The sequence below is a fragment of the Mauremys reevesii genome, linkage group 24 (assembly GCF_016161935.1).
Source record: "Mauremys reevesii isolate NIE-2019 linkage group 24, ASM1616193v1, whole genome shotgun sequence".
NCBI classification, from domain to species: Eukaryota; Metazoa; Chordata; order Testudines; family Geoemydidae; genus Mauremys; species Mauremys reevesii.
This window is the reverse complement of record NC_052646.1, coordinates 444660-472208: the sequence shown is the minus strand read 5'-3', so window position 1 is coordinate 472208 and position 27549 is coordinate 444660. Positions and strand designations below refer to the sequence as shown.

The window sequence follows — 27549 nt, the reverse complement described above, 5'->3', positions numbered from 1 at the left end:
AGGGACAGATCCAGGCTGGCGGGTTGTAAGCTCTGGTTTCCTTGTGGGGGTGGAGGGGTGGGGGTGGTGGAGGTTCTCTTGTGCAGGCAGTTCCTGGATTTGCAGCCAGTGCAGGGTATTTCTGCAGTGTGTGGGGGGCGGGCAGTGGAGGATTAGTCCAGGCACGAGGGTGTCTGCAGCCCGGGGCAGGGAGGGTTAATGGCAGAGGCTGGTGGAGGATGGATCACTCATCGCTGGCTCCTCCCTGCAGCTAGTGAGCTCAGCGGAGCTGCTGCAGCCTCTTTCTCCATCCCTTCCAGCCGCAGAGCCATCCCAGGAGCTAGGCAACCGTGCACTGCCTGCAGCAAGGACAGGTGAGCATCCCCCTGTGGGGCACAGCAGGCTCCAGCCTGGCTGCGCTGCCAGCCATCAGCAGGGAGCTTGCTGCACCTGCTTGCCAGGGCATCACCCAGCTGTGGTGGGAACCCCTTGGTCCAGGTGCGGGACTTACACCCCTCAGGGGGCCGGTCCCCAACCCCCACAGCGCCCTGGTGGAGCTGCAGCGGCCAGTGGGTCACACACCCCCTCCCAGCCAGGCACAGGTGTGGTAACCCCTCTCCAGCGCCAGCCGTTACATCTCTGCGCCCCCGCAGGAAGCGTGGAGGCCCCCTGTCCCTGCTGGGGGTCCGCTCCTAGCCCGTCCCCTCTCCCCTGAGTGTGCGTCCCATCGCAGGCTGCCTGTGGTCGCTCCAGGCTCAGCAGGGAGTGGCCGCTATCGGAGCCTGGCTCCAGCCCTCCTCCGATTGCCAGCCCCAGCGGCTGTGCTCTTAGCAGGGACTCGGGGAGGGGTTGGATGGTGACCCCCTCACTCCGGCGGGAAGGCAGCACCAGGGGACCAGATTGGCCTTGCTGGGCAAAGCCCAGGGGGCTGGGCCAGGCCAGAGCAGGGCTGCTCCCTTCCCTCCCTGCTGGAGGGGCCATGCTGGGCAAAGCCCAGGGGGCCGGGCCAGGCCAGAGCAGGGCTGCTCCCTCCCCTCCCTGCTGGAGAGGCCATGCTGGGCAGGGTTACAGGATCCACTGGAGCGGAGAAGCAGCAGCAGCTCCCTGGCACTGAGACCAGCCTCCCCTCCATGCAACTGGGCACAGGCTATGGGCTTGTGTTGCCTCCTCAAAACCTCCCCACCTGCAGCCTGTGTGCAGGCCCTTCTCGTGTTGTTATGGGCTTGTGCAGGGCTTAGGAGCCCCAGTCGTGCCCCAGGTGGTCCTGGTGCCGGTTGATGTGCAAACAGGACAGAGAAGGCACTGGGGCGGGGTGGGGGGGGGGGGCTGGGACAGACTGAAGAGTCTGTATGCAGGTTACAATGTAACACCCCCCTCGGACCATATCTGAGGAATAGGATGTTTCCTGTTGCCTGTGTGATGAGCTGGGAGTCTCTGCTGGGCCCTAGTGTGACTTTCTTGAGCTGCTCCAGCCAGGACTCCCCTCCAGGGGCAGGGATTGCAGTGGGGAGCACAGAGCTCTGGCTCTGGTTTATTTTTACAGCAGTTGTTGGTGGGGAGGGAGGGTCTGGGGCTGAGCAAAGATGCCAGCAGCCCCTTGAGCCTGAGCCTCTGGCCTTGTTCCACCTGCCAACGGGCTCCAGCCCTCTCGGGTGTCAAAGGAGGGGTCATGTACCCAGGGTGCATTCGACGCTGGGTTCTGCCTGCTGAGACTGATAGCACAGGGGCCTGGGGCTGGATTGTGAAACGTGGTTTGTGAAGAACTGGTTTGAGATCCTCCAACTCGTTTCATGTGGGAGTCGCGGATCGGCACCTCCCACCAGGGCTGGATCAAAGCCAGTGTCCCCAGAGGGGAAAGGCCTCCCCTCCCATCCCCCCCAAAACCAGCCTGTCCCCGCTCTTTGGTACCGGGGGGTCTCCCTACCACTCATGGCTGGTGAGTCTCTTGGAGATGCAGTAACCAACAAGCAGGAAGAAAATCCATCAGGCCAGAGCTGATTCAGGCTCCACCTGTGGCTCATCCCAGCCACGGACTCCCCCTTACCCACCCTCCCTGGATGGCCGGGCAGAGCTGGGTGTGGCACACGGAGTCCAACAGGGCTAGGCATGGTGCAGAGGGCAGGTCCACGTGACAGGAAATAGCGGTTGTCATGAGAACAAATCCCTCCTTGTGAATTATTGATGACCAGAGAGATGGAGATGGGGAGGGGAGGGGAGAGGAACGGAGGCAGGAGGGGGCTGCCTCTTATGTTGGTGGGATGAAGCAGCCTGAAATGCCCCAATTCCCTCTCTCCAAGCTCATAGATGTGGGGTTGGTACCAGCAGGGGCTGGGCTGGGTGGGGCTGCCACTGGGGGTGGGGTGGGGTGGGGGTGGGGGGAACGAACAAATTGCCATTTGGCTGCTAGATGTTACAGCACCACTTGGCCCAGTGGTGCTCCCCTCAGTGTTTAGCAGAACTATCCTTGTGGCCTAGGGTCAGCGAGTGCCATGCTGCGAAATTCTCCAAGGCCCCTCAGAGATCAGCATACACACGCGCACTCCCCATTGCTTGACAGCCAGGCACATCTGGAGTGGTGGGGGGGCCAAAGGAGGTGGAGGGTGAGCTCCTGGGAGATTCAGCGCAATGGCCTCAGCTGAGACAAACCAGATGTACCTGGAACGGGAAGCCTCCAGAGAGGCCTCAGGTCAGGAGCAGCTGTTGGCACTGGGGCGGGGCAGGGAATGTGACCTGCCTCCTGCTTTCCTTTGGGGAATGGGACCTGCATGCAGTAGCAGCGGTGATGTCTCTGTGCTTTGTCTCTTCTGTCCCTGCAGTCCATTTCTCTGATGCCTGCCCATGTGTGGGGGCAAAGCCAAGCAACTCCCCGGACATGACCTCAGCCTTTTGGCTGCTCTCTTGATGCTGGGGAGCCTTTTGGCACAGCCCAGCGAGGCTGAGCCTTCAAGGGCATCATCTCCTTGACTCCGCATTGCTGAGACACTGGCTGACGGAGACCTGGCAGAGGTAACTCAGTCCTGCTGCCCCTGCAGAGCCCCGGTGACCCAGAGCTACCCTTCCACGTGATGTGAAATCCCAGAGAACAGCTCCCAGGGCCAGAGAAATGGGACAGACTCCACCGAGCCCAGAAATGCAGAGCAGTTCCCTAAGACTGGACACCTTAGAACATTGTCCAGAGCCAAGGAGGAGTCAATTCCCAGCCAGGTCCATCTCCCTGTCCAGAGGTGATGGGGCTCTCAGCCCCGCATGGGAGATGATTCCCTGCCTGGATCCATCTCACTATCTGGGAATTCTTTTTGTTACTTGCCCTCAACTTTTTCTCTCTTGATTCCATCCCATTTCTCCCAGCTGTGACCCCTTGTAGCAGCCTACACTCCCGTCATGCCCTCCTAGTATCTGTGGACCATGAAGCTGTCACTCCCTTTAGCTGAGCTGCCCAGATCAGCCCCTTAATTCTCTCCCCATAAATTGGTCCCTCCGGTGCATGGCCATTTGGCTGATAACCTGCCTGCTCCAGTGACTGATAAGCTATTTTGCTGTTTGCAGGGAGTTTGAGCTGGGTGTTCAGAGCAACGTGCCTGTGGGGGCCTGTGACAAGCTGAGGAATCCAGGCTCTGCCAGCCAGCACCATGCTGTCCCCAAAGAAAGGTCTGCTGTGCAACCTCAACCACATCCACCTGCAGCACATCTCCCTGGGGCTGCACCTCTCCCGTCGACCCGAGCTCCAGGAGGGCCCTGTCACGATGGCTCCGGGAGACCAGACAGGCTGCAACGACTGCCAGGAGAACTGTGGTGCCTTGGAGCAAGTCGACGCCAACTCCAACAACACCTCCATGCAGTGCCGGTGCTGCAAGTCCCACCCGCAGCAGACCCCAACACTGGATCTCCGGAATCAGCCTCTCCTGGAAGATTTCCCTTCCCTGCCCATTGAGGAGGAGGTGGCTTCCCCTTCAGACCCGGCTTCCTCCTCTGTCAGCAGCTGCTCCGATTTCAGTTTGGATGACACGCCAGTCTCTGTTTACTGCAAGGCATTCCCCGGTGAAGAGGCCCTATCTCCTGACAATCAGCCAAACATCGTCCCCCTGGAGGATGCCCACGATGCTCCCTCACTGACTGACAAAGGGGAACTGTCTGATGGGAGAGATGCTAACCTCAACCTCCAGGTACAAGAACGACCAGATCCTGGGGCCCGGGAGACCCCAGACAGCCTGTGCAGCAGCAGTTTGCTTGACTCCGCATCTGATGATGCTGACTCTCCCAGTGGGGATGGGCAGGAGACCATGGCAGAACTGCTCCCCACCAGCGTCTGTGCTGAGTTGGACTCCAACTGCAATGCCCTGCCTGCCCTAAGAATCCAACCATCTGGTCTGTCTGCGCTAGCACCAGGAAAGCGGGTCCCCTGTCTGAACAGTTCAGTGAGGGCTCCCCCCCCAGTGCCCCCGAGGGCTAAGAGAGGGCTGCACAGGAGTGGAGTGGAGAGGCCTGCCCCAACAGAGGTGCCCCCTGGAGACCAGTGCAGAGATGCCACTCGGAAGAATGTCACCTCATTCCATGAGTTGGCTCAGAAGCGGAAGAGGAACACAGCTGGGCCACCCACCCCACAGGCCAGGAAGGACCGAAGCGACTGGCTAATTGTATTCTCCCCCGACAAGGAGCTGCCGCCCCCCAACGAGCTCACCTGCTGCAGCACCCTGTGCCCAGAGCCACCTGGGCACCAGCTGCAGCCCGATGAGCAGGCAAAGCCCCCCAGCTGCAGCCAGAGGGAGGTGACCACGTTCAAGGAGCTCCGGTACCGCAATGCCATCAACAAGCAGAAGGGCCAGCTGGCCTGGGAGCCAGGGGACAGAGCAGCATACCAGGAGCAGCCTGAGCCCCAGCAAGCAGCAATGGGCAGAGACGTCTCCAGTGGCCGCAGCAGGCTCCAGGGCCCCGACGGGGTGCTGGCTCCACAGCTGGATGGGCACCTCCTGGCACTTACGGAAAGCCACCAGACGAGGAGGCAGTCTCGGCCTGGGCTGCAGCCCATCACAGAGGGGCTGCCGGGTGATGCAGAGGAAGGGGGGCGACCCCTGGAGGGCTACATCCTGAGGAGAAACATGCCTGGGTCTGGCTGTGATAAGGAGGCACTGGGCTGGAGGCTCGGGGGACCGGAGGGGGATCTCTGGGTATCGGGGAAGGCCCAGAGAGGACACAGAGCCTGCAAGGAGGGTAAGAGCGCCAGCTGCTATCAAGGCACTTCCCCCTCCTCTGCTACAGGGGTTCCTCAGGACTGGACGGGGGCTGGGGACATTTCCCCATGTATGGAGGCCTGTGTTTCCTGGGGACAGAGCTGCAGAGTCCCCATGGGGTTAATACAGGGTTTCCTCCTCCTGATCCTGGCACACCCCCATCTCCATCACTAACCCCACCTCTCTCTCCATTTGCCCCATTCCTGGCGGGCTGCAGGGCTGGGGGATGTGGAACTGGCTTCGGCTTGGGGTGCAGGGTCCTGGCAGAGGCAGACTGCGTAGGTGTGCCTGAAATGGGTGTGTAGGGCTGGGCTGAGGCAGTGGGGTGGGGCTGGGGCAGGTTTCGGGGACAGGTTGGCAGAGTGAAGTGGTGGTGAATGCATGTTGCATCTGTGCACTGAGCTGGTCAGTTCTTTGCTATGCTGTGCAGATGATTTCTGTGCAGCTCAGCTGCTTTGCAGAAGACAGAGCCCCCCTGCTGGGAGGAGGAATCCCACCCTTACCCTCCTTGTCCTAGCTGCTCCTCGCATACACTCCCCTCCCTCCCTGCTGCACTCTCCTTCCTCCATGGGTGTGCTGCAGCTCACCACACCAGTGCAAACTCAGGCATAAGGGGCTTGGAGCCTGTTTGACTGCAGGGGGAGAGGGACGCACTGAGCCAGGCGGCAGGCAGAACCCAAGGCCATGGGTGAAACAGCTGATCCATCTGCAGCTCCCTGTGTGTTGACTTGGGGAGACAGCCTGGCCCAGGTTCCCTCAGATAGAATGTGGTGCAGGCAGGAGTCCTGCCCCAGCCTAAGAGCTCTATGATACCCTGAGCCTTGTGGGATCCCTGAGCAGCTTCTTCCCAGGGACCATCAAGGATGCACTTGGTTGCCTTATTGGGCACGAGGCTTTGCTGGGGTCGCATGCTGCTCTGGGCTGAGAGATGAAATGGGCTTTCAGTGGGGTGGGTGTTTCCATCTGGGGGGCTGAAGGGGATTTTTTATGGGCAGGTGATGGGGAATGGCTCAGGATGGGGGACAGAGCACTGCAGGAAATGCTGATAGCAGAGCTGGGCCCTGCATTAAACCCTGCTTCCAGCCAAGGTCCCCGAGAGCCCTTGGGTTGGCGGGCTCCTAGGGCTGTCCTCGGTGTCCGGGAATAGCTCCTTTCTCCTCCTGCTCCCTACCTGGGGTGGGTGGTTCCTGGTGCTCCGTTGGCTCCTGTGGGTTGGCAGGAGGAGCCCTTGGTTCAGTGGCTGCTGCACGAGCTCCTGGCTCCAGAGACCCTGAGCAAACCAAGTATCTCTAGGGAGAGCAGTGGACATTGCTGGCCCACCGGGCTGCAGCGTTGTGCCTGAGTGGCCATGTCTTGGCACTGGAGGAATGTCTCTGTTAGTGGGGGACAGCACAGCCTTGGCTCCCTGCTCCCTGAGAAGGGTGCCCAGGACTCTGGGTCTGGGGGAGACCAGGACTGAAATTCCCTTTCTCTGAAGGCTGCCTCCATATTTCCAACATGCTTGGCCCTTAGCACCTCCCTCCCTCTGTCCTGTTCTCTTGGGGAAACCTCCCAGGGGCTGGGACTGGGCTCCCACAGACCCTTTCCCGATGCAGGTTGGGGCCTGTGCAGTGACAGAGGGCACAGGCGTGTCCATGTGTCGTCATGGTTGTGAAGTTGCTGTGTGTGTGCTGTGACTCCTCTGAGCTAACTGTCTCTCCATCTCTCTCTCCTCCCCCTGCCACCCTGTCGCTACTGCCCCGGGAATGGCTCACTCTGATTTATTGGGGGGTGTCCATTTTCTGTTCCATGCTTCCTGGTTTGTTTGACTTCCACCCCCTTGTTCTCCATGCCCACATATCTGCCTCTCTCCACTCCCCCCGCCGTGTTCTCCATGCCCCCGTATTCCCCCCCCCGCCGTGTTCTCCATGCCCCCGTATTCTCCCCCCGCCGTGTTCTCCATGCCCCCGTATTCTCCCCCCGCCGTGTTCTCCATGCCCCCGTATTCCCCCCCCCGCCGTGTTCTCCATGCCCCCGTATTCCCCCACTTCCCCGTGTTCTCCATGGCCTCTGGTTTTGGCTGCATTTCTTTGCAATGTTCCCGCCTGCAGTTGGCTCTCCCCTCTCTCGCTGCCCCAGGCCTCAGATGCTGCCGTTCCAGCCTCTGCTCTTCCATTTCTCAGCCGACGGGAAGCCTCTCTACTGCAGCGCGGACCCAGTGGCGCCTCCCCTGCCCTTGATCCCCTCCCTTAACTCCAGCTTGGAGAGCATTGAGCTGAAGTCTCCTGCCCTCTTCACCCCGTCCTTCCGCCCCACGCTGAAGACCTTGTCCTGTGATGAAGTCTGCCTCCTGGCCAGCAATAAGAGGAGAGTCTTGGGCACCCTCTCCCCAGAGGAACTGCTCCCCATCCGCTTGTCCCCCATAGGGGCCTACTCCCCCCCACACCGGGGAGTGCTGCCTTTCCTGGACAGCCCAGACCTGTCTGTGCTCTTCTCCCCGCTCTTCCCGCGAAGCAGAACCTTCCCAACTATGGCCTTCCCCTCCCACCAGGTCCCAGAGCTGCCACGCGGCGTGGAGGTGTCCAGAGCCCGCTGCCCCAGGGGAGAGGCATGTGCACACAGTCAGGCTGGAGCACGCTCTGGGGCAGTGTCTCCTGAGAGAAAGCAGAGCAGAGGGGCCAAGAATCCAAGACCTCCCAAGCAACGTAAGCCGCCCATTTCCTTTCCTAGCTTGCAGTCTGAGCACCTGCTCTTCCTCTCTGCGCTGGGAGCAGGCACCCAGGCAGCAGCTGTGTGTGGTGATTGGGAAGTGATGCCAGGGAGACGGGCAGAGAGGATGGGACAGTGCTGGAGAGCAGAGCATGGTAGAGGGGGCAGTGTATGGGGGCCAGCTTCCTGGAGACCCGCACACAGGGTTGTGTTCGGAAGGATTCTGGGGCTGTGTAGTGATGTAGGCAGGGCTGCTCCTCTGTGCCAGGAGCCAAGCACCCAGGGGAAGGCTGCAACAAAGACAGGAAGGATGGCTTGTGGTTTGGGGCGGGCACTAGCCTGGGACTCTGGACACCTAGGTTTAATTTCCCTGTCACCTCGCCTGTCTGGGCCTTCGTTCCCCTCTGGACAGTGGGATAAGGCTGCACTGCCCTGTTACACAGGGGCACATGATACCATTCAAGCCTCTGGGGCACTTGCATAGACAGCACTGCGGGGCTGGGAAGTACCACAGGCAGGCCAACTTGTGCTGTAGCGGGGGGCCATCTTGCAGGCTCGTTCCAAGGGCTGGGGATGTTTCTGGGGCTCCCTGGCCCTGCTCTTTTGTGCCCCAAGCTGTTTATCCAAGAGTCAAACTCACCTGACAAGCTCGGGGGTACCTAGCTAGCAAAGCGTAACTTGGTCAGGTTGTCGCCCCCAGAGTGCGCCTAGGTGTGGAGCAGGGGAGCTCTCCTCGCACACTGTGCTGCTAACGCCCCACTCCCCGTCCTGGCTGGCTTGTGTGGTCACCACGGGGCTTAGACACGCCGCACATTTCTTGTGTTACAAGCTCAGAAAGCCTGCGTGTGTGTGAGTCGAGGTGTGTGTGCATGACGGGCTGGGGGCATGTGGCCCCCACTGCCCGCTAACACTGGGGTTTCTCAGTGAGTACCCAAGGGGGGCTTGGAGCAGCAGGAAGGAGGCTTAGGCTGGGGGATCCTGCTAGACTTTCTGCCAAGGGACCCAGCACACCTGCCTTTTGGCGTCTGGACAGGGTGCTGTGCTCGCTCACTGTCCCCTCCATCTCTCTGTCCGTCTGTCTGTCCTTCTGCCCCATTCCCTCTCGCCTGCTGTCCTTTGCCCTGTCACTCTCCCAGAGCCATGTGCCCCCCCAACCCCAGCACTGGGGCAGGTGCCCTGTGGCTGTGCCCCCGCCAAACCCCAGCACTGGGGCAGGGGCAGGTGCCCTGTGACTGTGCCCCCCCAACCCCCAGCACTGGGGCACGGGCAGGTGCCCTGTGGCTGTGCCCCCCCCAAAACCCCAGCACTGGGGCAGGGGCAGGTGCTCTGTGGCTGTGCCCCCCCCAATCCCCAGCACTGGGGCAGGGGCAGGTGCCCTGTGGCTGTGGCCCCCCCCCAACCCCAGCATTGGGGCCCTGCTGCCTCCCCATTGGAGAGCTGCAGTCAGCTGGGCGCTGACATCCTGCCCCCATAGCGGCCTCCCGCAGCTGCTGCTGTCACACTGTCCCTGCCCAGGCTGGGGGGCGCCTGTAGGTGAGTCCCACACCCAGCGGGAGCCTCTCCCCTTGGCTGCCCCCTTCCCTGGCCCCTGCCTTCCAGCCTCCTCCCCCCGGAGCCGCTGCTGAGGCTGGGCAGTCACTTCCTGGTGCATGGGGCCTGGCAGGCGGGGAGCTGCTGCTGTGCCCAGGTGCCTGCGGATCAGCTGGTACCTGCCAGCTCAGCACCCCAAACCCCCAGCCCTGGGGCCGGTTCCCTCCAGCTGTGCCTCCCTCCGAGCCCCCAGCCCTGGGGCCGGTTCCCTCCAGCTGTGCCCCCCTCTGAGCCCCCAGCCCTGGGGCCGGTTCCCTCCAGCTGTGCCTCCCTCTGAACCCCCAGCCCTGGGGCCGGTTCCCTCCAGCTGTGCCTCCCTCCGAGCCCCCAGCCCTGGGGCCGGTTCCCTCCAGCTGTGCCTCCCTCCGAGCCCCCAGCCCTGGGGCCGGTTCCCTCCAGCTGTGCTCCCCGCCGAGCCCCCAGTCCTGGGGCCGGTTCCCTCCAGCTGTGCCTCCCTCTGAGCCCCCAGCCCTGGGGCCGGTTCCCTCCAGCTGTGCCTCCCTCTGAGCCCCCAGCCCTGGGGCCGGGTCCCTCCAGCTGTGCCTCCCGCAGAGCCCCCAGCCCTGGGGCGGTTCCCTCCAGCTGTGCCTCCTCTGAGCCCCCAGCCCTGGGGCCTGTTCCCTCCCTCTGTGCCTCACTCTGAGCCCCCAGCCCGGGGGCCGGTTCCCTCCAGCTGTGCCTCCCTCCGAGCCCCCAGCCCTGGGGCCGGTTCCCTCCAGCTGTGCCTCCCTCTGAGCCCCCAGCCCTGGGGCCGGTTCCCTCCAGCTGTGCCTCCCTCTGAGCCCCCAGCCCTGGGGCCGGTTCCCTCCAGCTGTGCCTCCCTCTGAGCCCCCAGCCCTGGGGCCGGTTCCCTCCAGCTGTGCCTCCCTCTGAGCCCCCAGCCCTGGGGCCGGTTCCCTCCAGCTGTGCCTCCCTCCGAGCCCCCAGCCCTGGGGCCGGTTCCCTCCAGCTGTGCCTCCCTCCGAGCCCCCAGCCCTGGGGCCGGTTCCCTCCAGCTGTGCCTCCCTCCGAGCCCCCAGCCCTGGGGCCGGTTCCCTCCAGCTGTGCCTCCCTCCGAGCCCCCAGTCCTGGGGCCGGTTCCCTCCAGCTGTGCCTCCCTCCAAACCCCCAGTCCTGGGGCCGGTTCCCTCCAGCTGTGCCCCCCCCCCTCCGAGCCCCCAGCCCTGGGGCCGGTTCCCTCCAGCTGTGCCTCCCTCTGAGCCCCCAGTCCTGGGGCAGGTTCCCTCCAGCTGTGCTCCCCTCTGAGCCCCCAGCCCTGGGGCCGGTTCCCTCCAGCTGTGCCTCCCTCTGAGCCCCCAGCCCTGGGGCCGGTTCCCTCCAGCTGTGCCTCCCTCCGAGCCCCCAGTCCTGGGGCCGGTTCCCTCCAGCTGTGCTCCCCGCCGAGCCCCCAGTCCTGGGGCCGGTTCCCTCCAGCTGTGCCCCCCCTCCGAGCCCCCAGCCCTGGGGCAGGTTCTCTCCAGCTGTGCCTCCCTCCGAGCCCCCAGTCCTGGGGCAGGTTCCCTCCAGCTGTGCCCCCCCCTCTGAGCCCCCAGCCCTGGGGCCGGTTCCCTCCAGCTGTGCCTCCCTCCGAGCCCCCAGTCCTGGGGCCGGTTCCCTCCAGCTGTGCTCCCCGCCGAGCCCCCAGTCCTGGGGCCGGTTCCCTCCAGCTGTGCCCCCCTCCGAGCCCCCAGCCCTGGGGCCGGTTCCCTCCAGCTGTGCTCCCCGCCGAGCCCCCAGCCCTGGGGCAAGGCCAGGTGCCTCATGACTGTGACCCCCAAGCATCCTGCACTGGGGCAGAGATGGATACTCACTCTGGGTCACCACAACACTAGAGCTGGGGTGCGGGCTCAGTGGGGAGCAGAGGGGGAGTTCTTTGCCATCCCAGACTCTGCCTCCTCCTAGGTCTCTCTCTGGTCTCTCTTGCCTGGGTTTGTGGGATGCCCTTGGAAGGCGCAGTGACCTGCTTGAAGAGCAGCAAACGCCCCTGCCCCTCTGGGAGCTGGGCTTGAACTCCCAACTCCTCTCACACAGGGGCAGCTGCTTACCAGGGGTCTGTATATGAGTGACTCACTTACAGGGCCTGTTACAGGCTCCCAGGGCAGGGCGGTATCCCTGGGCAGCTGTCCTGGTCTCCCCACTCTCGGGAAAAAGTGTTCCTAGCTTGGAGGGAGGCTGTGGCCAGAGAGGAAGAAATTCGGCAAGCCCCATGTCCACAGCAGCTCAGGGAGTCTGGCTTGTAAGGGCCAGCGCTAGGGGCCATGCCGGGGCCAGCGTCAGGGGCTGTGCCAGGGCCAGAGCTAGGGGCCGTGACGGGGGTTGTGCCAGAGCCTGCACCAGGGGACGTGCCAGAGCTAGAGCTAGGGCCAGTGCCAGGGCCCAGCGCCAGGGCCGTGCTGTGGCCAGTGCCCGGGGCTGAGCTGGGACAAGTTTCCTTTGCTGGGGATGTTTCCATCTTTGTCCACCCTTGGAAATCTCTTCTGAGCAGCTTCCCCTCATCTCCAGCTGCCGAGCCCTTTGCTCTGGCCTGGGGATTGGGGTCTGGACCCTGCACGTCCCCACTCAGGGCTGGGCTCCCTGAGCCACTGGCTGGTAACCTGGAACATACTGTGCAGGCTTCTCCATTGCTCTCCCTTCACCATCCCAGCCCTGACACTGACCTGGCCTCATTTCCCTACGCTCTAGCTAAGGACACCCAGGACTCCATGAGAAGGGGGAAGTGAGACTGGGGTGAATGAGGGACTATCCCCCTTCCCAGGGATGGATGCAGCCTCGCTGGCAGGAATGTGCTGCACTGGCTGGCTCATAGAAAGGCTTATGAGGAAGGACCCTGCCAGCCCCCAGTGACTGTGGCCGTGGTGCTGTTTGCTCCTGGACAGGGCGCGCTGGGCCCGGCCCCTGTGGTGCCTGTGTCACAGAGCCCCTGCCAACTGACTGACCAGATTCTCTTTCTCTCTCTAGTCAGACATTCTCAGTCCTTTGCCGGTGTTCCAGGGGCAGGCCAGCACTGGATGGCAAATGCAGACAGAGCCTATGACCATCTGAGAGAGCAAAAGAAAGGTAACCCTTGCCCACCCCAAAATCTGTGCAGGGGGGCCTCTTCCGTGCTCTTGGAATCCAGATGGGTGGGAAAGTCCCGTTCTTGAGGGGGTCTCGTTTAATTTCTGAAGCAGCTTTGCAAAGGCACAAGCAGGCCCAGCCCCCTGGGACATCAGAGCCCAGGAGACTGCCTCAGACCTGGAGTTTTCACTGTCTATGCCAGCTGGAACTCCTCTTCAGAGCCGTAACAAGGAATTTTTGCACCGGAGGCAAGGGCCGGCTCCAGGCTCTTTGGTGGCAATTCGGTGGCGGGTCCCTGAGTCCGTGTCGGAGGGAAGGACCTACTGCTAAATTGTTGCCGCCATTTCATTCATTCCTTGGCGGCAATTTGGTGGTGGATCCCAGAGTCCCTGTCTGAGAGAAGGACCCGCCGGCGAATTGCAACCGAAGAATGAATGAAGCAGTGGCGGCAATTCGGCGGCAGGTTCTTCCCTCGGACACAGACTCAGGGAGCCACCACCGAATTGCTGCCGAAGAGGTGCGGTGGTAAAGCTGCCGCCGAAGCGCTGCCGATCACCGTAGAGCTGTGCCCCTCCCCTTTGCACGCCCGAGGCAAATGGCTCACTTGCCTCGCCCTTGTTACGGCAGGCACTGCTCCCCGCCTACCACAGGGTGATACTTTTGTTATAGACGCATCGATTTTAAGGCCAGTAGGAGCTAATCACTTAAGAAATAAATTGGTAAAGTCCAGGTGGGGAACAGTCAAATGAAACAGAATCCTATTTAAATCTAACACATGAAGGTAAGGAACTGAATATTGACAAAATGTACAAGTTCTTACATACAAATACTAGAAGTCTAAATACTAAGGTGGGTGAACCAGAGTACCTGGCATTACAGGACGATGTCCGTATGACAGGCATCATGGAAACCTGGTGGAATGAGGATAATCTATGGAACATGGAAATACAGGGTATAAAATATGTAGGAATGATCAAGTAAGTCACACTGCTGGGGAAGTGGCACTATGCATTAAAGAAAGCATAAACCTTACATGAAATAAACGGTACTAGGGAATCTCTTTGGCTAGAAATTCCATGTTTGGCTAAAGAGAGTATAGCGGTAGGACCATACTACTCATCACCTGGCCAGGAAAGTGACAGTTCTTATGAAAAGCTAAGAGAAGTTAGAGAAGCCACAAAAGCAGGAAGTGCAATAACACTGGGTGACTTCAACGATCCTCATATTGACTGGGTAAGTGTTACCTCATGGCATGATGCAGAGAGAACATTTCTAGACACCATAAATGACGGTTTCTTGGAGCAGCTAGTCCTGGAAGCCACAAGGGCAGAGCCAATTCTTGATTTAGTCCCAAGTAGACCACAGGATCTGGTCCAAGAGGTAACTATAGATGAAGCATTCGGTAATAGTGACCATAATGTAATTAAATTCCACATCCTTGTAGGGGAGATAATACCAAAGAACACCCCTCACAGGAACATTTAACTTTACAGAGGGGAACTACACAAGAATGAGGATATGCTTGTTAGACTGAAATTGAAAAGGAGCTGTCCCAAGTCGTAAATGCCTGCAAGCATCCCGGGGACTAGTTAAAAGACAGTAAGGGGGCCTAACGAATGCCACCCGGAGTAAACAGCAGAGTAATGAAGGCTGTTGGTGGCAAAAAGGCATCCTGTAAAATTTAGAAGTCAAATCCTATGGAGGCTAATAGGGTGATGTTTAAACTCTGACAGGTTAGTGTAACAGTATCTGAAGGCAGGCCAAGAAAGATTTGAGAAGCTACTTGCTAAAGACTCAGAAAGTAACAGTAAGAGTTTTGTAAAGTACCTCAGAAGCATAAAGCTTGCTAAACAGGCAATGGGCCAGTAGGTGACCAAGATGTTAAAGCTGGTCTCTCACCAAAATATTTGGGTCCAATAAAAGATATTACTTCATAGAATAGCAGGGTTGGAAGGGACCTCTGGAGGTCATCTAGTCCAACCCCCTGCTCAAAGCAGGACCAATCCCCAGACAGAATTTTACCCCAGTTCCCTAAATGGCCTCCTCAAGGATTGAGCTCGCAACCCTGGGTTTAGTAGGCCAATGCCTAAACCACTGAGCTATCCCTCCCCCCCACCTTGTCCCTCTAAGGTAGTCAAAGAGCACTCAAGGAAGACACAGCCATTGCAGAGAAGCTACATGAGTTCTTTGCATTGATCTTCACATAAGAATGGCCATACTGGGTCAGACCAATGGTCCATCTAGCTTAGCATCCTGTTCTCCGACAATGACCAATGACAAATGCTTCAAAGGGAATGAACAGAACAGGGCAGTTATTGAGTGATCCATCCCCTGTTGTCTAGTCCCAGCTTCTGGCAGCCAGAAGTTTAAGGACACCCAGAGCATGGGGTTGTGCCCCTGACCATCTTGGCTAACAGCCATTGATGGACCTATCCTCAAGGAACTTATCTAATTCCTTTTGAACCCAGTTATACTTTTGGCCTTCACAATGTCCCCTGGAAATGAGTTCCACAGGTTGACTGTGTGTTGTGTGAAGTACTTCCTTTTATGTGTGTTTTAAACCTTCTGCCTATTAATTTCATTGGGTGACCCTGGTTCTTGTGTGATACAAAAGGGTATATAACATTTATTCACTTTCCTCACACATTTCACAGACCTCTGTTATATCCCCCCTTAGACGTCTCTTTTCCAAGCTGAACAGTCCCCCAGTCTTTTAAATCTCTTCTCATACGGAAGCTGTTCCATCCCCCTGATCATTTTGGTTGCCCTTCTCTGCACCTTTTCCAATTCTAATATATCTTTTTTGAGATGGGGGAACCAGAACCACAGGCACTATTCGAAGTGCAGATGTACCATGGATTTATATAGTGCCATTAGGACATTTTCTGTCTTATTATCTATCCCTTTCCTAATCATTCCTAACATTCAGGGCCTGCTCCAGGCACCAGCGAAGGAAGCAGGTGCCTGGGGTGGCCAATAGAAAGGGGTGGCACTTCATCCACTGTTGGGGTGGCATGTTCGGGTCTCCAGCGGCAATTTGGCGGCGAGTCCGTCACTCGCTTGCCCTTCGGCGGCAACTCCATCGCTCCGCTTCAGACTTCGGCGGCAGCTCAATCAGGTTTTTATTTTTCCTTTTTTTTTCTTCGCCGCTTGGGGTGGCAAAAAAGCCGGAGCCGGCCCTGCTAACATTCTGTTCGCTTTTTTGACTGCTGCTGCAATTGAACAGATGTTTTCGGAGAACTATCCGCAATGACTCCAAGATCTCTTTCTTGAGAGGTGACAGCTAATTTAGACCCCATCATTTTGAATGTATAGTTGGGATTATTTTTTCCAATGTGCATCGCTTTGCACTTATTAACGTTGCATTTCATCTGCCATTTTGTTCCTCAGTCTCCCAGTTTTGTGAGAGCCCTTTGAAACTCTTTACAGGCAGCTTTGGACTTAACCAGTGATGAGCTGCCAAAATATTAACAACCGGTTCCTTCCTCCTCACCTCACGAGGGGGTCGTGCCCCCCCGGGGGTCATGCCCCCCATGTTTTTGACACCCCCCCCCCCGGGGACCCGTGACCCATCCCCCCCTTCCCTGTCCCCTAACTGCCCATTGCAGCCCCATCCAACCCCTCCTCTCATTCTTGATGGCCCCCCGGGACCCCTGCCCCATCCAACCACCCCTTCTCTCTGTCCCTGAGTGCCCCCACCACCACATCCAACCCCTGCTCCTTCCTGACTTCCCCCCAGGACCCTTGCCCCCATTCAATCCCCCTGTTCCCTGCCCTCTGACCGCCCCGACCCCTATCCACCCCTCCACAACCCACCAAACACCCCCTCCCTGCCCCCTTACCACAGTGCGTGGGGCCGGGACCGGGTCCGTTCTACCAGGACCTCGACTGGCGCCGTGGGGCCCGACTGCCCGGGCCGGCACCGGGGCCGGAGCCGCAGCCGCGGGGCCCGACTCCCCGGGCCGGCACCGGGGCCGGAGCCGCAGGGCCCGACTCCCCGGGCCAGCACCGGGGCCGCAGCCACAGCCGCGGGGCCCGACTCCCGGGCGGCACCGGGGCGGGCGAGCCGCAGCCGCGGGACCCGACTCCCCGGGCCGTGCCAGCACCGGGGCCAGAGCCGCATGGCCCAACTCCCTGGGCCGGGCCAGGCCAGGCCGGAGCCGCGGGTTCCGAGCTGGGCCGGTCCGAGCCGCGCAGGCAGGACCAGCCCGAGCCGGGGGTGCCTGGCTGGGGCGCTCCGCAGGGGCCAGGGGGAGCCGTCCCGCCACCCCCACCCCGCGCCCGGCTTACCTCACCTCCTGCCTGCTGCTTTTTTCAGGCTTCCCGCGAACATTTGATTCGCGGGAAGCAGGGGAAGGGGAGGAGAAGGAGGGCGGAGCGTTCAGGGGAGAGGGGGAGGTGAGCTGGGGCGGGGGCCGGGTGGACAGCTGCCCGAGCCTTTGTTAAATTTAAAAGCTTTTTAGAACCGGTTGTCCTGGAACAACCGGTTCTAAAAAGGCTTCTAAATTGAACAACCGGTTCTTGCGAACCGGTGCGAACCGGCTGGAGCTCACCACTGGACTTAACTATCTTGAGTAATTTAGTATCGTCTGCAAACATTGCCACTTCACTGTTTACCCCTTTTTCCAGATCATCAATGAACATGTTGAAGAGCACAGGTCCCAGTACAGATCCTTGGGGGACCCTGCTATTAACCACTTTCCATTGTGAAAACTGGCTTTTATTCCCTACCCTTTTTATTTCCTATCTTTCAACCCGTAACTGATCCATGAGAGGTCCTTCCCTCTTATCCCATGACTGCCTACGTGGCTTAAGAGCCTTTGGTGAGGGACCTTGTCAAAGGTTTCTGAAAGTCCAAGTACACTGTGTCGACTGGATCACCCTTGTTCATCTGCTTGTTGACACTCTCAAAGAATTCTAGTAGATTGGTGAGGTGATTCCCCTTAAAAACCTTGTTGACTCTTCCACAACCTATTGTGTTAATCTTTGTGTCTGATAATTCCGCTCTCTGCTATAGTTTCAATCAATTTGCCTGGTACTGAACTGCCAGGATTGCATCTGGAGCCTTTAAAAAACATCAGCATTATGTTAGCTACCCTCCAGCCGTCTGGTACAGAGGCTGATGTAAGTGATAGGTTACATACCACAGTTAGGAGTTCTGCAGTTTCATATTTGAATTCCTTCAGAATCTTAGGTGAATACCATCTGGTCCCGGTGACTTATTACTGTTTGCTGTCAGAGGGGTGGCTGTGTTAGTCTGGATCTGTAAAAGCAGCAAAGAGTCCTGTGGCACCTTATAGACTAACAGACGTATTAATTGGAACATGAGCTTTCATGGGTGAATACCCACTTCATCAGACTTTGTCACCCACCAAAGCTCATGCTCCAATACGTCTGTTAGTCTATAAGGTGCCACAGGACTCTTTGTCGCTTATTACTGTTTAGTTTATCAGTTTGTTACAAAACCTCCTCTACTGACACCTCAATCTGGGACAGTTCCTCCGCTTTGTCACCTGAGATGTGGGCATCTTCTTCACATCCTCTGCAGTGACGACCAATGTAGAAAATTCATTTAGCTTCTCTGCAACAGCCCTGTCTTCCTTGAGTGCTCATTTAGCACCTTAATCACCCAGTGCTAAACTGACTGTTTGGCAGGCTTCCTGCTTCTGATGCACTTTTAAAAGTATTCACTCTCTTCCAATTCTTGTTTGGCTTTCCTAATTATACTTTGACACTTGACTTGCTGGAGTTTATGCTTCTTTCTATTTTCCTCAGTAGGATTTGACTTCCGTTTTTTAAAGGACGCCTTTATGTCTCCTTTTACTCTGCTGTTTAGCTATGGTTAGGGTGACCAGACAGCAAGTGTGAAAAATCGGGGTGGGGGGTAATAGGAGCCTATATAAGAAAAGACCCCAAATCAGGGCTGTCTCTGGTCACCCTAGCTATAGTGGCATTTTTTTGGTCCTCTTACTGTGTTTTTTGTTTGGTTGTTTGGATATACATTTAGTTTAAGCCCCTATGGTGGTTTTTAAAGTTTCCATGCAGCTTGCAGGCATTTCATCCTTGTGACTGTTCCTTTTAATGTCTGTTTAACTAGCTTTCTTATCTTTGTGTAGTTCCCTTCTTTGAAGTTCAATGTCACGGTGGTGATTTTCTTTGACATTTCCCTCCACTCCCACAACAAGGATGTTAAATTTAATTGCATCCTGGTCACCGTTACTGAGCAGCTCACCTATATTCACCTCTTGGACCAGATCTTGTGCTCCATTTAGGATTAAATCAAGAATTGCCTCTCCCCTTGTGGGTTCAAGGACTAGCTGCTTCAAGAAGCAGGCATTAATGGGGTACAGAAATTTTATCTCTGCATCCTGTCCTGAGGTGACAGGTACCCAGTTAATATGGGGTCACTTGAAATCCCCCATTATTATTGGGTTTTCTGTTTTTGTAGCCTCTCTAATCTCCCTGAGCATTTCACATTCACTGTCGCCATCCTGGTCAGATGGTTGGTAGTATATTCCTACTGCAATACTCTTATTATTCAAGCAGGGAATTTCTATCCATAGAGATTCCATGGTACAGTTTGGCCCATTTAAGATTCTTATGATATTTGACTCTTTGCTTTCTTTCACATATAGTGCCACTCCCACACCATTTAATATCAGGCACTCAAGTTCACCCATCTTAGTATTTAGACTTCTTGCATTTATATATAAACACTTATAATATTTGTCAATAGTTAGGTGTCTGCCTTCATGGGGTGTAGTTAAATGGGGCTCTTTTTCGTTTGACTTTTTCTCTTTAGTTCCTACCAGTGCTTTATTAACCTCTAGCCTTTCCTCTTTATTAGGATATAGAGTGAGCATTGGCCTGCTAAACCCAGGGTTGTGAGTTCAATCTTTGAGGGGGCCATTTAGGGATCTGGGGCAAAAATTGGTCCTGCTAGTGAAGGCAGGGGGCTGGACTCGATGACCTTTCAAGGTCCCTTCCAGTTCTAGGAGATTGGTATTTCTCCAATTATTATTATTATTATTTATTTATTTATCCTCCCCTAAGGGATGTCTCTGTCCAAATCATGTGCTCCTCTGGACCTGTCAACTTTCCCCAGCCCTCAGTTTAAAAGCTCCTCTACAGCCTAAAGGAACTATTAGGAAATTAATAGAAAATAGGACAGCAAATATCATAATGCCACTGTATAAACCCATGGCGTACCTCCACTTTGAACAGCGTGTCCCGTTCTGGTCTCCCTGTCTCAGAAAGAATGTAGTGGGCCTGGTAAAGGTTCAGAGAAGGGCAGAAAGATGATCAAGGTTATGGAACCTTCCATAGTAAGAGAGACTAAAAAGATGAGGGCTGTTCAGCTTGGAACAGTGATGATGAAGGGGGGCTATGATAGCGGTCTGTAAAATCATGAATGCCATTTAAAAAGTGACTATAGAACTATTATTTATCCTTTTTCACAACACAAAAAACAGGGGTTACCCAATGCAATTAATAGGCAGCAGGTTTAATACAAAAAAGAAGAAGTACTTTTCACACAATGCACAATTAACCCGTGGAACTCATTGCCAGGGGATGTTGCGATCGCCAAAAGTTTAACTGGGGTTTAGCAAAGAACTAGATAAGTTCATGGAGGATAGATCCATCAAATGGCTATTAGCCAAGATGACCAGAAATGCAGCCTCATGCTCAGGGCCACCTTAAACCTCTGTTCACTGGAAACCGGGAGGGAAGACGGGTGGATCACTCGAATTGCCCTGTTCAGTATGCTCCCCGTGAAGATCTGGCTTTGGCCACTGTTGGAGACACGATACTGGCCTAGATGCACCACTGTTCTGACCCAGTGTGACAGTTCTTACGTTCTTATTCTGCTCTTTCAGCCAATCTCCTGCATGACAGGACAGATAATTCCACTCAGCAATTCCTGCATCCAGCCAGTAATGGGGGGTAGCGAGAGCATATCTTTGAGAAACCTCCAATTTTGACCCAAAGGCTCCAGTTGCATCCCAGAGAACCCTCTGCCCCTAGGAGATGTTGCCCTGTGCAATCACCCTTGCCCTTACAAATTTGCACCTTATTTGCAGTTTCAGTTTTTCTAACTTGGCCTTCCAGTGGCAGGCTCCGCTCTCCCTTTGGCTGGGAGATTAGAGGTCTGGGGGTTTATGGACTAACATCCCGCCCTCTTGGTACCTTTTCTGGCTGATGCATTCTTGTTTGTGAGCTGAAGGTGTGGCTGTGGGGAGCTCCTGGAGGCTAGTCTTTGGGGAATCATGCTCCCAGTCTTTTCCAGCAGGTGGTGCTGTTGAGCCTGAAAACTTGGAGCCCCAGGTGGGTAGGTTGGCGGGGGTGGCCCTGGATTCTACAAACACCTTTAATCTTCTGTACCAAACATTTGCATCCTTGGCTTGTTGCCATGGTAACTGCCAGTTTCCATTGCACCTTTATTCTTAGACTCTGAAGAATTGCTAAAGAGATGACGGTTCCCATGGCAATGCCCTGGGTTCCCCAGCAACTCTGGTGCATCTATGCAGACCTCAGCAGTCAGCCTGCCCACCAAGGGTGACAGACTTGGGATTGCAGGGCTGGCGCTAGTGCTCTGAAAATAGCTGTGTGGAAGCTGCAGCTCGGGTTGGAGCTGGGGGAGGCGCACTGCCAAGGGCTGAGTAGACTTACCCAGAGGCTGGAGCAGCTGGAGCCACCCCGAGGGGCCCAGGTTCTGTGGCTCAATTAGGTCCCAGCCTAGGCACTGTAGGGAATGGGGAGGGAGTCTCACAGGGGAGAGGGGCCGAGCCCTGTCCCAGACAGCAGGGTGCTGCAGAGAACAGTCCGGCAGAGATTGCAGGGGACTGGCGCTATCCCTGCCTTAGCCAGCAGGGGGTGCTGCAGAGAACAGTCCGCTGGAGATTGCAGGGGACTGGCGCTATCCCTGCCTTAGCCAGCAGGGGGCGACACTGCAAGGAACAGTCCGGCAGAGATTGCAGGGGACAGGCGCTATCCCTGCCTTAGCCAGCAGGGGGCGCTACAGGGAACAGTCCGCTGGAGATTGCAGGGGACTGGCGCTATCCCTGCCTTAGCCAGCAGGGGGCGACACTGCAAGGAACAGTCCGGCAGAGATTGCAGGGGACAGGCGCTATCCCTGCCTTAGCCAGCAGGGGCTGCTGCGTGGCAGGGGCCAGTGTATGATGTGATGCCATCCAGCCCTAGCTATTCAGGGCTCCCTTTCCATGGTCGTGGGCTAGGGTGACCGGATGTCCCGATTTTATAGGGACAGTCCCGATTTTTGGGTCTTTTTCTTATATAGGCTCCTATTACCCCCCACCCCCATCCCGATTTTTCACCCTTGCTGTCTGGTCACCCTATCGTGGGCTCAGGTGCAGCTGTTGTGGGGTTGCGTGGTTGGACCTGGTGTAGGGACTCAGCACAGGCCTGACTTGTCCCTTCTCTGTCCGTCCCAGCCCTGCTGGTTGGCATCAGCGCCTCCGTGGAGAAGCTCATTGCTCACTTCAGCACGGCAAGGAGCCTGGTGCAGAAGGTAAAGCTCTGGGCAGGGGCGGGGTCTCTGGCCTGGGCCGTGGAGCTGGTGGAAGAGGCTCAGCTGCTGCCTTGACTATTAGCTAGGTCATGTCCCCTCCCTGCTGGCTGGCTGGGTGGGCCTCATGGGCACCCTGGTCCCTGGCCTGCGTCTCATACGCCAGGAATGGCGGGAGCTGGAAGCAACATGGCAGGCTGTCCAGGCAAAGGGAATCCCCCATCCCTGCCCTGCCTCTTCTGGGGGAGGAGGGGGAGGGACACGACTCCTGTCTCCCCACCACTCCAAACCATCACCTGCACCTGCACCTCTCCTTACCCAGACGCAGCTGGGCGACAGCTGGCTAAACCCAGATGTGAGCTACCTGCTGCTCAACACCCTGTGCCCGGCACTCTATGCCCTGGTGGTAGATGGGTTGAAGCCCTTCCAGAAGGACATCATCACGGGCCAGAGGAGGAGCTCGCCCTGGAGCGTGGTGGAGGCCTCGGTCAAGCTGGGTAGGTTGGGGGGATGTTGCTGGAGGGGGCTTAGTCTGGCCCCAGAAGACACCATCGGTTCCCCTGGTTGAATAGCAAGATAAAGCCCAGGGGGTGTGTGGGAAGGGCCAGCCAGGTGCCTCCAGCTCCAACGCACCAATACATTGGGAGATGCAGGTGACTGGGGCCATGTCCCCAACGCCTCTCATTGGCCTGATGCTGCCGTGGCTGCTGGCTGCTCTCTGAGCAGGGCCCCCAGCTCCACGCCAGGCTTCCGGGAGGGAGAGGAGCCAAACTCAGGGGAGACGGCTGCTGAGTGGCTCTGTGCCGTGTGTCCTACAGGCCCCGGCACTAGGCCCCTGCACTCGCTGTACTGGCAGGTGTCCCAGCTGGCTCCCCTCCGCAGCAGCAGGCAGAGGTTCCACGCCTTCATACTCGGCCTTCTGAAGTAAGTACCAGGCTTGGGCACTGCTTTGCCCCCCCAGGAGAGGCTGGGAGAGCCGCTGGGCTCCCTGGGCAGGATGGTCCCTGCCAGGGGAGTGCTGGGCCTGGGAAGGGGGCGGTTCTGGTGTCTCGGAGCCCTTCTCCGTGCCTCAGCCTGCAGCTGCTGGGCTTACTTTCACGTGGGCGTGCACTCTCTCGTGCTTGCTCTCAGCTTCCTGCTCACGGGTGCTCCCGTGTGTGGGTGTGCGCTGTCTCTCAGTTTCTGCCATTCTCTTGCTCGCTCACACTCATGGCCATGGCCTCACTCATGTTTACGGGCCTACATTTGTTTTCAGCTGAACACTGGGCCTGTTATTCAGGGTGAGATGGGAAGCCCCAACCCAGGGAAGGGGAGCTGGGGTGCAGGCAGATGGGGGAAGGAGCTGATGCTGGCACCTGCCGTATGAGGCACCCAGGTTCAGTCTCAGGCCTGGTTCAGGGCACTATGGCGCCAGAAGCTTCGCTCTGGTATGACACCAGCACAAATGAGCAGAACCTGGCTGGGGGCACCCTGGTGTCTGCTGCCTTTGGACGGGGATCCCCTGTGCCTCCTGCACACGCCAAGAGCTGGGGCCTTGGAAAGCCTGGTGTTTAGCCAAGTGACCCAGCTGAGTGGGTGGAGCACTAGGATGTTGCTGCCCCTAGGCAGATGTCAGCAGATGTGGGCCCTGGACTCCTGGGCCTGCTCCAGCTAGGGCGGCCCCCGAGTCAGGCAGTTTAGTGCTGTTGGCACGGCCCAGTCTGGGGCTGTCGTTATGAACAGTTGTAACTTGGACCGTTTCCGTCTCGTTCAGCATAAAGCAGCTGGAACTGTGGCTCTCCCACCTGCAGAAGAGCTCAGGTAGGGAGCAGTGGGCTCTGTGAGCCCCCCAGGGCAGGGCCCATCTGGGGCTCCTTTAATGGGACACAGGAGTCCTTTCTCACCACCATGCCTCAGCTGAGGTGGGGGGAGGATCCCAGGCAGCCTGGTTGCTGAAGTACAGATGGAAGCTCTCCCCCTGTATGGGCTGCTGGTGACAGACCCAGAAGAGACAGGCTGGTGTCCCAGGGTGGAGGGGTAGGTTTTGGGGGGCTTGGTGGGGTGGTTCGCTGAGGTGGGGGCTCTGGGGAGTAGTTATGTGGGGAGCTCAGTGGGGTGGCTCTGGAGAGTGGTTCCGTGGGGGAGCTCTGTGAGATGGGGGGGCTTGGTAGGATGGGAGGTTTCTGTGGGGTGGTTCTGTGGGAGGGGAGGGCTCTGTGGGTGGGTGGGGATCTGTGGGTTGGGAGGGCTCTGTGGGGTGGCTCTGTGGGTGGGGTGGTTCTGTGGGATGGGAGCGCTCTGTGGGTGGGGTGGCTCTGTGGGTGGGGGGGCTCTGGGTGGGGTGGTGCCCTCTCACCCTGCCTGTGTCTCTTAGATGTCATCTCTGTCCTCTACCTGCCCACGGCCTTCTTCTCCCTGAGCCACGGCCCCTGCCCGCACTTGGCCCGTGAGCTGTTGCTCCTCGTCCAGCCCCTCTCTGTGCTGACCTTTCACCTCGACCTGCTCTTCGAGCACCATCACCTGCCCGTGGATGTGCGGCCCCTGCCCCGCAGGCCGGACTCCCCCCACAGCCACCCCTTTGGCCCTGCCCTGGTGGCTGCTCCCGCACAGGGCCGGGACCCTAGTGACCAGGCCGAGGGGGCCGAAGGTGGTGCTAGCCCAGAGCACCAGCTGCCCACCGATGGCTCCAGGAGGGCAGCCCTGGTGGGCTCGGAGGAAAGCGCTAGATCCCAGTACAGCGCAGCAGCCACCAAATCACCCCCCAGCCTCCCGGCAGGCGTCGCCCTGAAGCAGACGTTCCAGCAGGTGCTGCAGTGGGGGGAGCAGATCACCCAGACGCTTCTGGGACCTGAGTGTCCTGCCGAGCCTGAGACACACCAGCAGCCTGTCCCACAGGACACAGGAGAGAGGAGGGGCAGCTGGTGGGAGCAGCTAAGCCAGGCCTCCGAGGTCTACACCACGGCCACGAAGGAAAGGTTTCCCTTCGCCCGCTGGACAAAGCTGCGGGTGGCTGCAGGGGACACCAGCTCCAGCCTCGCTGCTCCGCCCCACGGATCCAGCCAGGCTTCCGCGAATGAGTTCGGTGCTCGGGGAGGGGAGGGGGCCAGCGGCACAGACCTGCAGCTCCTCAAGCCCAGAGCTGGGGAAGGTGGTGCTGAGGCTCCAGGTCCAACACCCTCCAGCGAGGCAGGAAGCTTGGAGGCTCCTCATGCGGAAGAGCTGCCGCCGCAGGCCAGGACCAAGGGATGTGCAGGCCCCAGGGAGACTGAGCCACTGGAGCCCCCTGCCAGCAAGCCATGCCTGCCTCCGTCCGAGGAGCTGGCCCCTGATGGGAGCCAGGCGGCCACGCCCAACCTGAACATGGGCGGCTCCCCCGTCCGCCCTACCTGGCTGGGCCGACTCTTTGGGGCCACGTGTCTGCCTGCCGACTCTGACACCAGTGCAGCCAAGGCCAGGTCAGTGCCTGGTGGGGCGGGGTGAGCCCTTGCAGGGCTTCCTCCTTTTTCAGGGCAGTGGCATGGCCCATGGCCTGCATCTGTGTCCAGCAAACAGCCTGCAGCGTGGGGCGTTAGCAGCTTCTCAGTTACAGGCTCTTGGGTGCTATTGCTTCTAATGGTACCAGCCCCCCAGGGGAGGGGCTGTGGGCTGCTCTGGGCGGGGCCCAGTGGAGGAGCAGGTTCTGGTCCATTTCCCCGATAGACATTCAGGCCTTTTGCTCAGCCTTTGGCATCACTTGCCCAATTCCAAACTCACCTGGGATGTTGCTGCAAGAGAAGAAATGCCCAGTATGGTTGGGGCAGTAACACCCCGCCCTCTCTCCCCCGGCGCTTGCACCCAGCGTTGCCCATGGGTCCAGGACGGTTTATACCGGCCCTGGCGGGAATGTTACGGTGGGTTCCAGATTTCGGACACAGTCTTTGCAAATGTGACTCTTTCTTGCAGTTTTAGTTGGGGGGCCACACTTGGGACCTGGGGATCTTGTCCCCCCTTCTTTCCCCTTGGAGATCTGTGAGCCTTTGTCTGTCCCATCGAGGTGTTTCTCAGACTGTCTGGTGACTCCCTCTGCTCTCTGGCAGGAGACCTTCCAGCTGGCTGCCCCCCAGTGTGAACGTTCTTGCCCTGGTTCTGAAGGGGGGGCCCTCGGAGAAGGCCTGGCCTCAGGAACAGCAAGAGAAGAAAGCGTCTGACTCGCCTCAGCTGCACAGGTGCCCGGGGGCTTCCAGTGTTTGGGATTGGGTGGGTTGAAGAATTTGATGGAGTTCTGAGTTCCCAAAAGCGCTGGGTTGGTGCCAGGTCCTGTTCGTCTTCTTCCTCACTGTCCTTCAAGTCCGCAGCCCCTGCTAGCTTAGCCCTGGGCTGCCGCCACATGCGCAGCTCTGCTGGTGCCCCCACTCCCAACCCAGAGCCCCTTGCTAGCCCAGCCCTGGGCTGCCGCCACATGCGCAGCTCTGCTGGTGCCCCCACTCCCAACCCAGAGCCCCTTGCTAGCCCAGCCCTGGGCTGCCTCCACAGGCGCAGCTCTGTCAATGTGTCCCGATCCTAACCTGCAGGCCCCTTCTATGCCAGGTCTCTGAATTGCACAGTGGGTTTGTGAGGAGGATTCTTGACTGAATTTGTCTAATTGACCTTGGGAGCCATCTGGACTAAGGGCCCTGGCATTTCCTCTCTGGGATTCCTGGCTCGAGTATGACAGGGCATCGGATGTCTCAGGTCACTCCACAATGTCTGGTCATGGGCCAGCACCTGTCACCCCAGTCTTGTTGGAGCCTTGTTCTTGGCTTGTGGACTGCAGGTTACTCACCCTTTGTGTATCCCGGCTTGCGGATTGCCAGCCACGAGCCCTCTGTGGAACCCCACCAGGGTCTGGCATAGGGTTGCCAACCTTCCAGGATTGGCCTGGAGGCTCCAGAAATTAAAGCTTAATCTTTAATTAAAGATGCTATCATGGGATGAAATCTCCAGGAATACATCCAACCAAAATTGCCAACCCTCAACCGTGCCCCTGACCTACAGGCCCCCTCCCATGGGTCTAGCCCCTAACTGAGCCCCTGTTTGTTGTGTAGGGCTGTGCGGGCGCTGTGTGACCACACTGGGGCTGGCGACGATCACCTGAGCTTCAGGAGAGGGGACGTCCTGCAGCTCCTAGCCACAGTGGATGAGGACTGGATCCGCTGTTGCCATGGAAACAACACTGGCCTAGTTCCTGTTGGCTACACGTCCCTGATTTTATGAGACGGAATCCCGCATGGAGCATCGGCCGGCCCCAGGGCAACGGCCATGACCCTGTGATTTCCCTAAGCAGCTTTGGGGGGCTAGTTCCAGGACACACGCACGAAGGGTTCCCTAGTGTCATTTCTCTGCTGTTTAGTAGCACCAGGCTGCAGGCTCTAGCCAAGAGATGCATCCTCACAGCAGTGCCAGATGGCTCCCTGCCACCCATGCTTCTCTGCAGCAGTACACAGTTAACTTAGCGTCCGCTCTGAGCCCTGCCCCTGCATCGCAATGGTCCTGCTGTGTCTTTTG

General features: G+C 58.2%; 1 protein-coding gene across 1 annotated transcript; it reads left to right on the top strand.

The window, feature by feature from the left end:
- Positions 1 to 280: 280 nt before the first annotated feature.
- RUSC1 (RUN and SH3 domain containing 1) lies at positions 281 to 27549 on the top strand. Its single transcript, XM_039513283.1, has 11 exons — positions 281 to 353; positions 2796 to 2985; positions 3526 to 5187; positions 12423 to 12521; positions 21974 to 22050; positions 22370 to 22544; positions 22866 to 22971; positions 23801 to 23847; positions 24401 to 25481; positions 26103 to 26231; positions 27090 to 27549. The coding sequence occupies exons 3-11, from the start codon at positions 3609 to 3611 to the stop codon at positions 27256 to 27258; spliced, it is 3462 nt and encodes a 1153-aa protein (XP_039369217.1). The 5' UTR covers positions 281 to 353; positions 2796 to 2985; positions 3526 to 3608; the 3' UTR covers positions 27259 to 27549.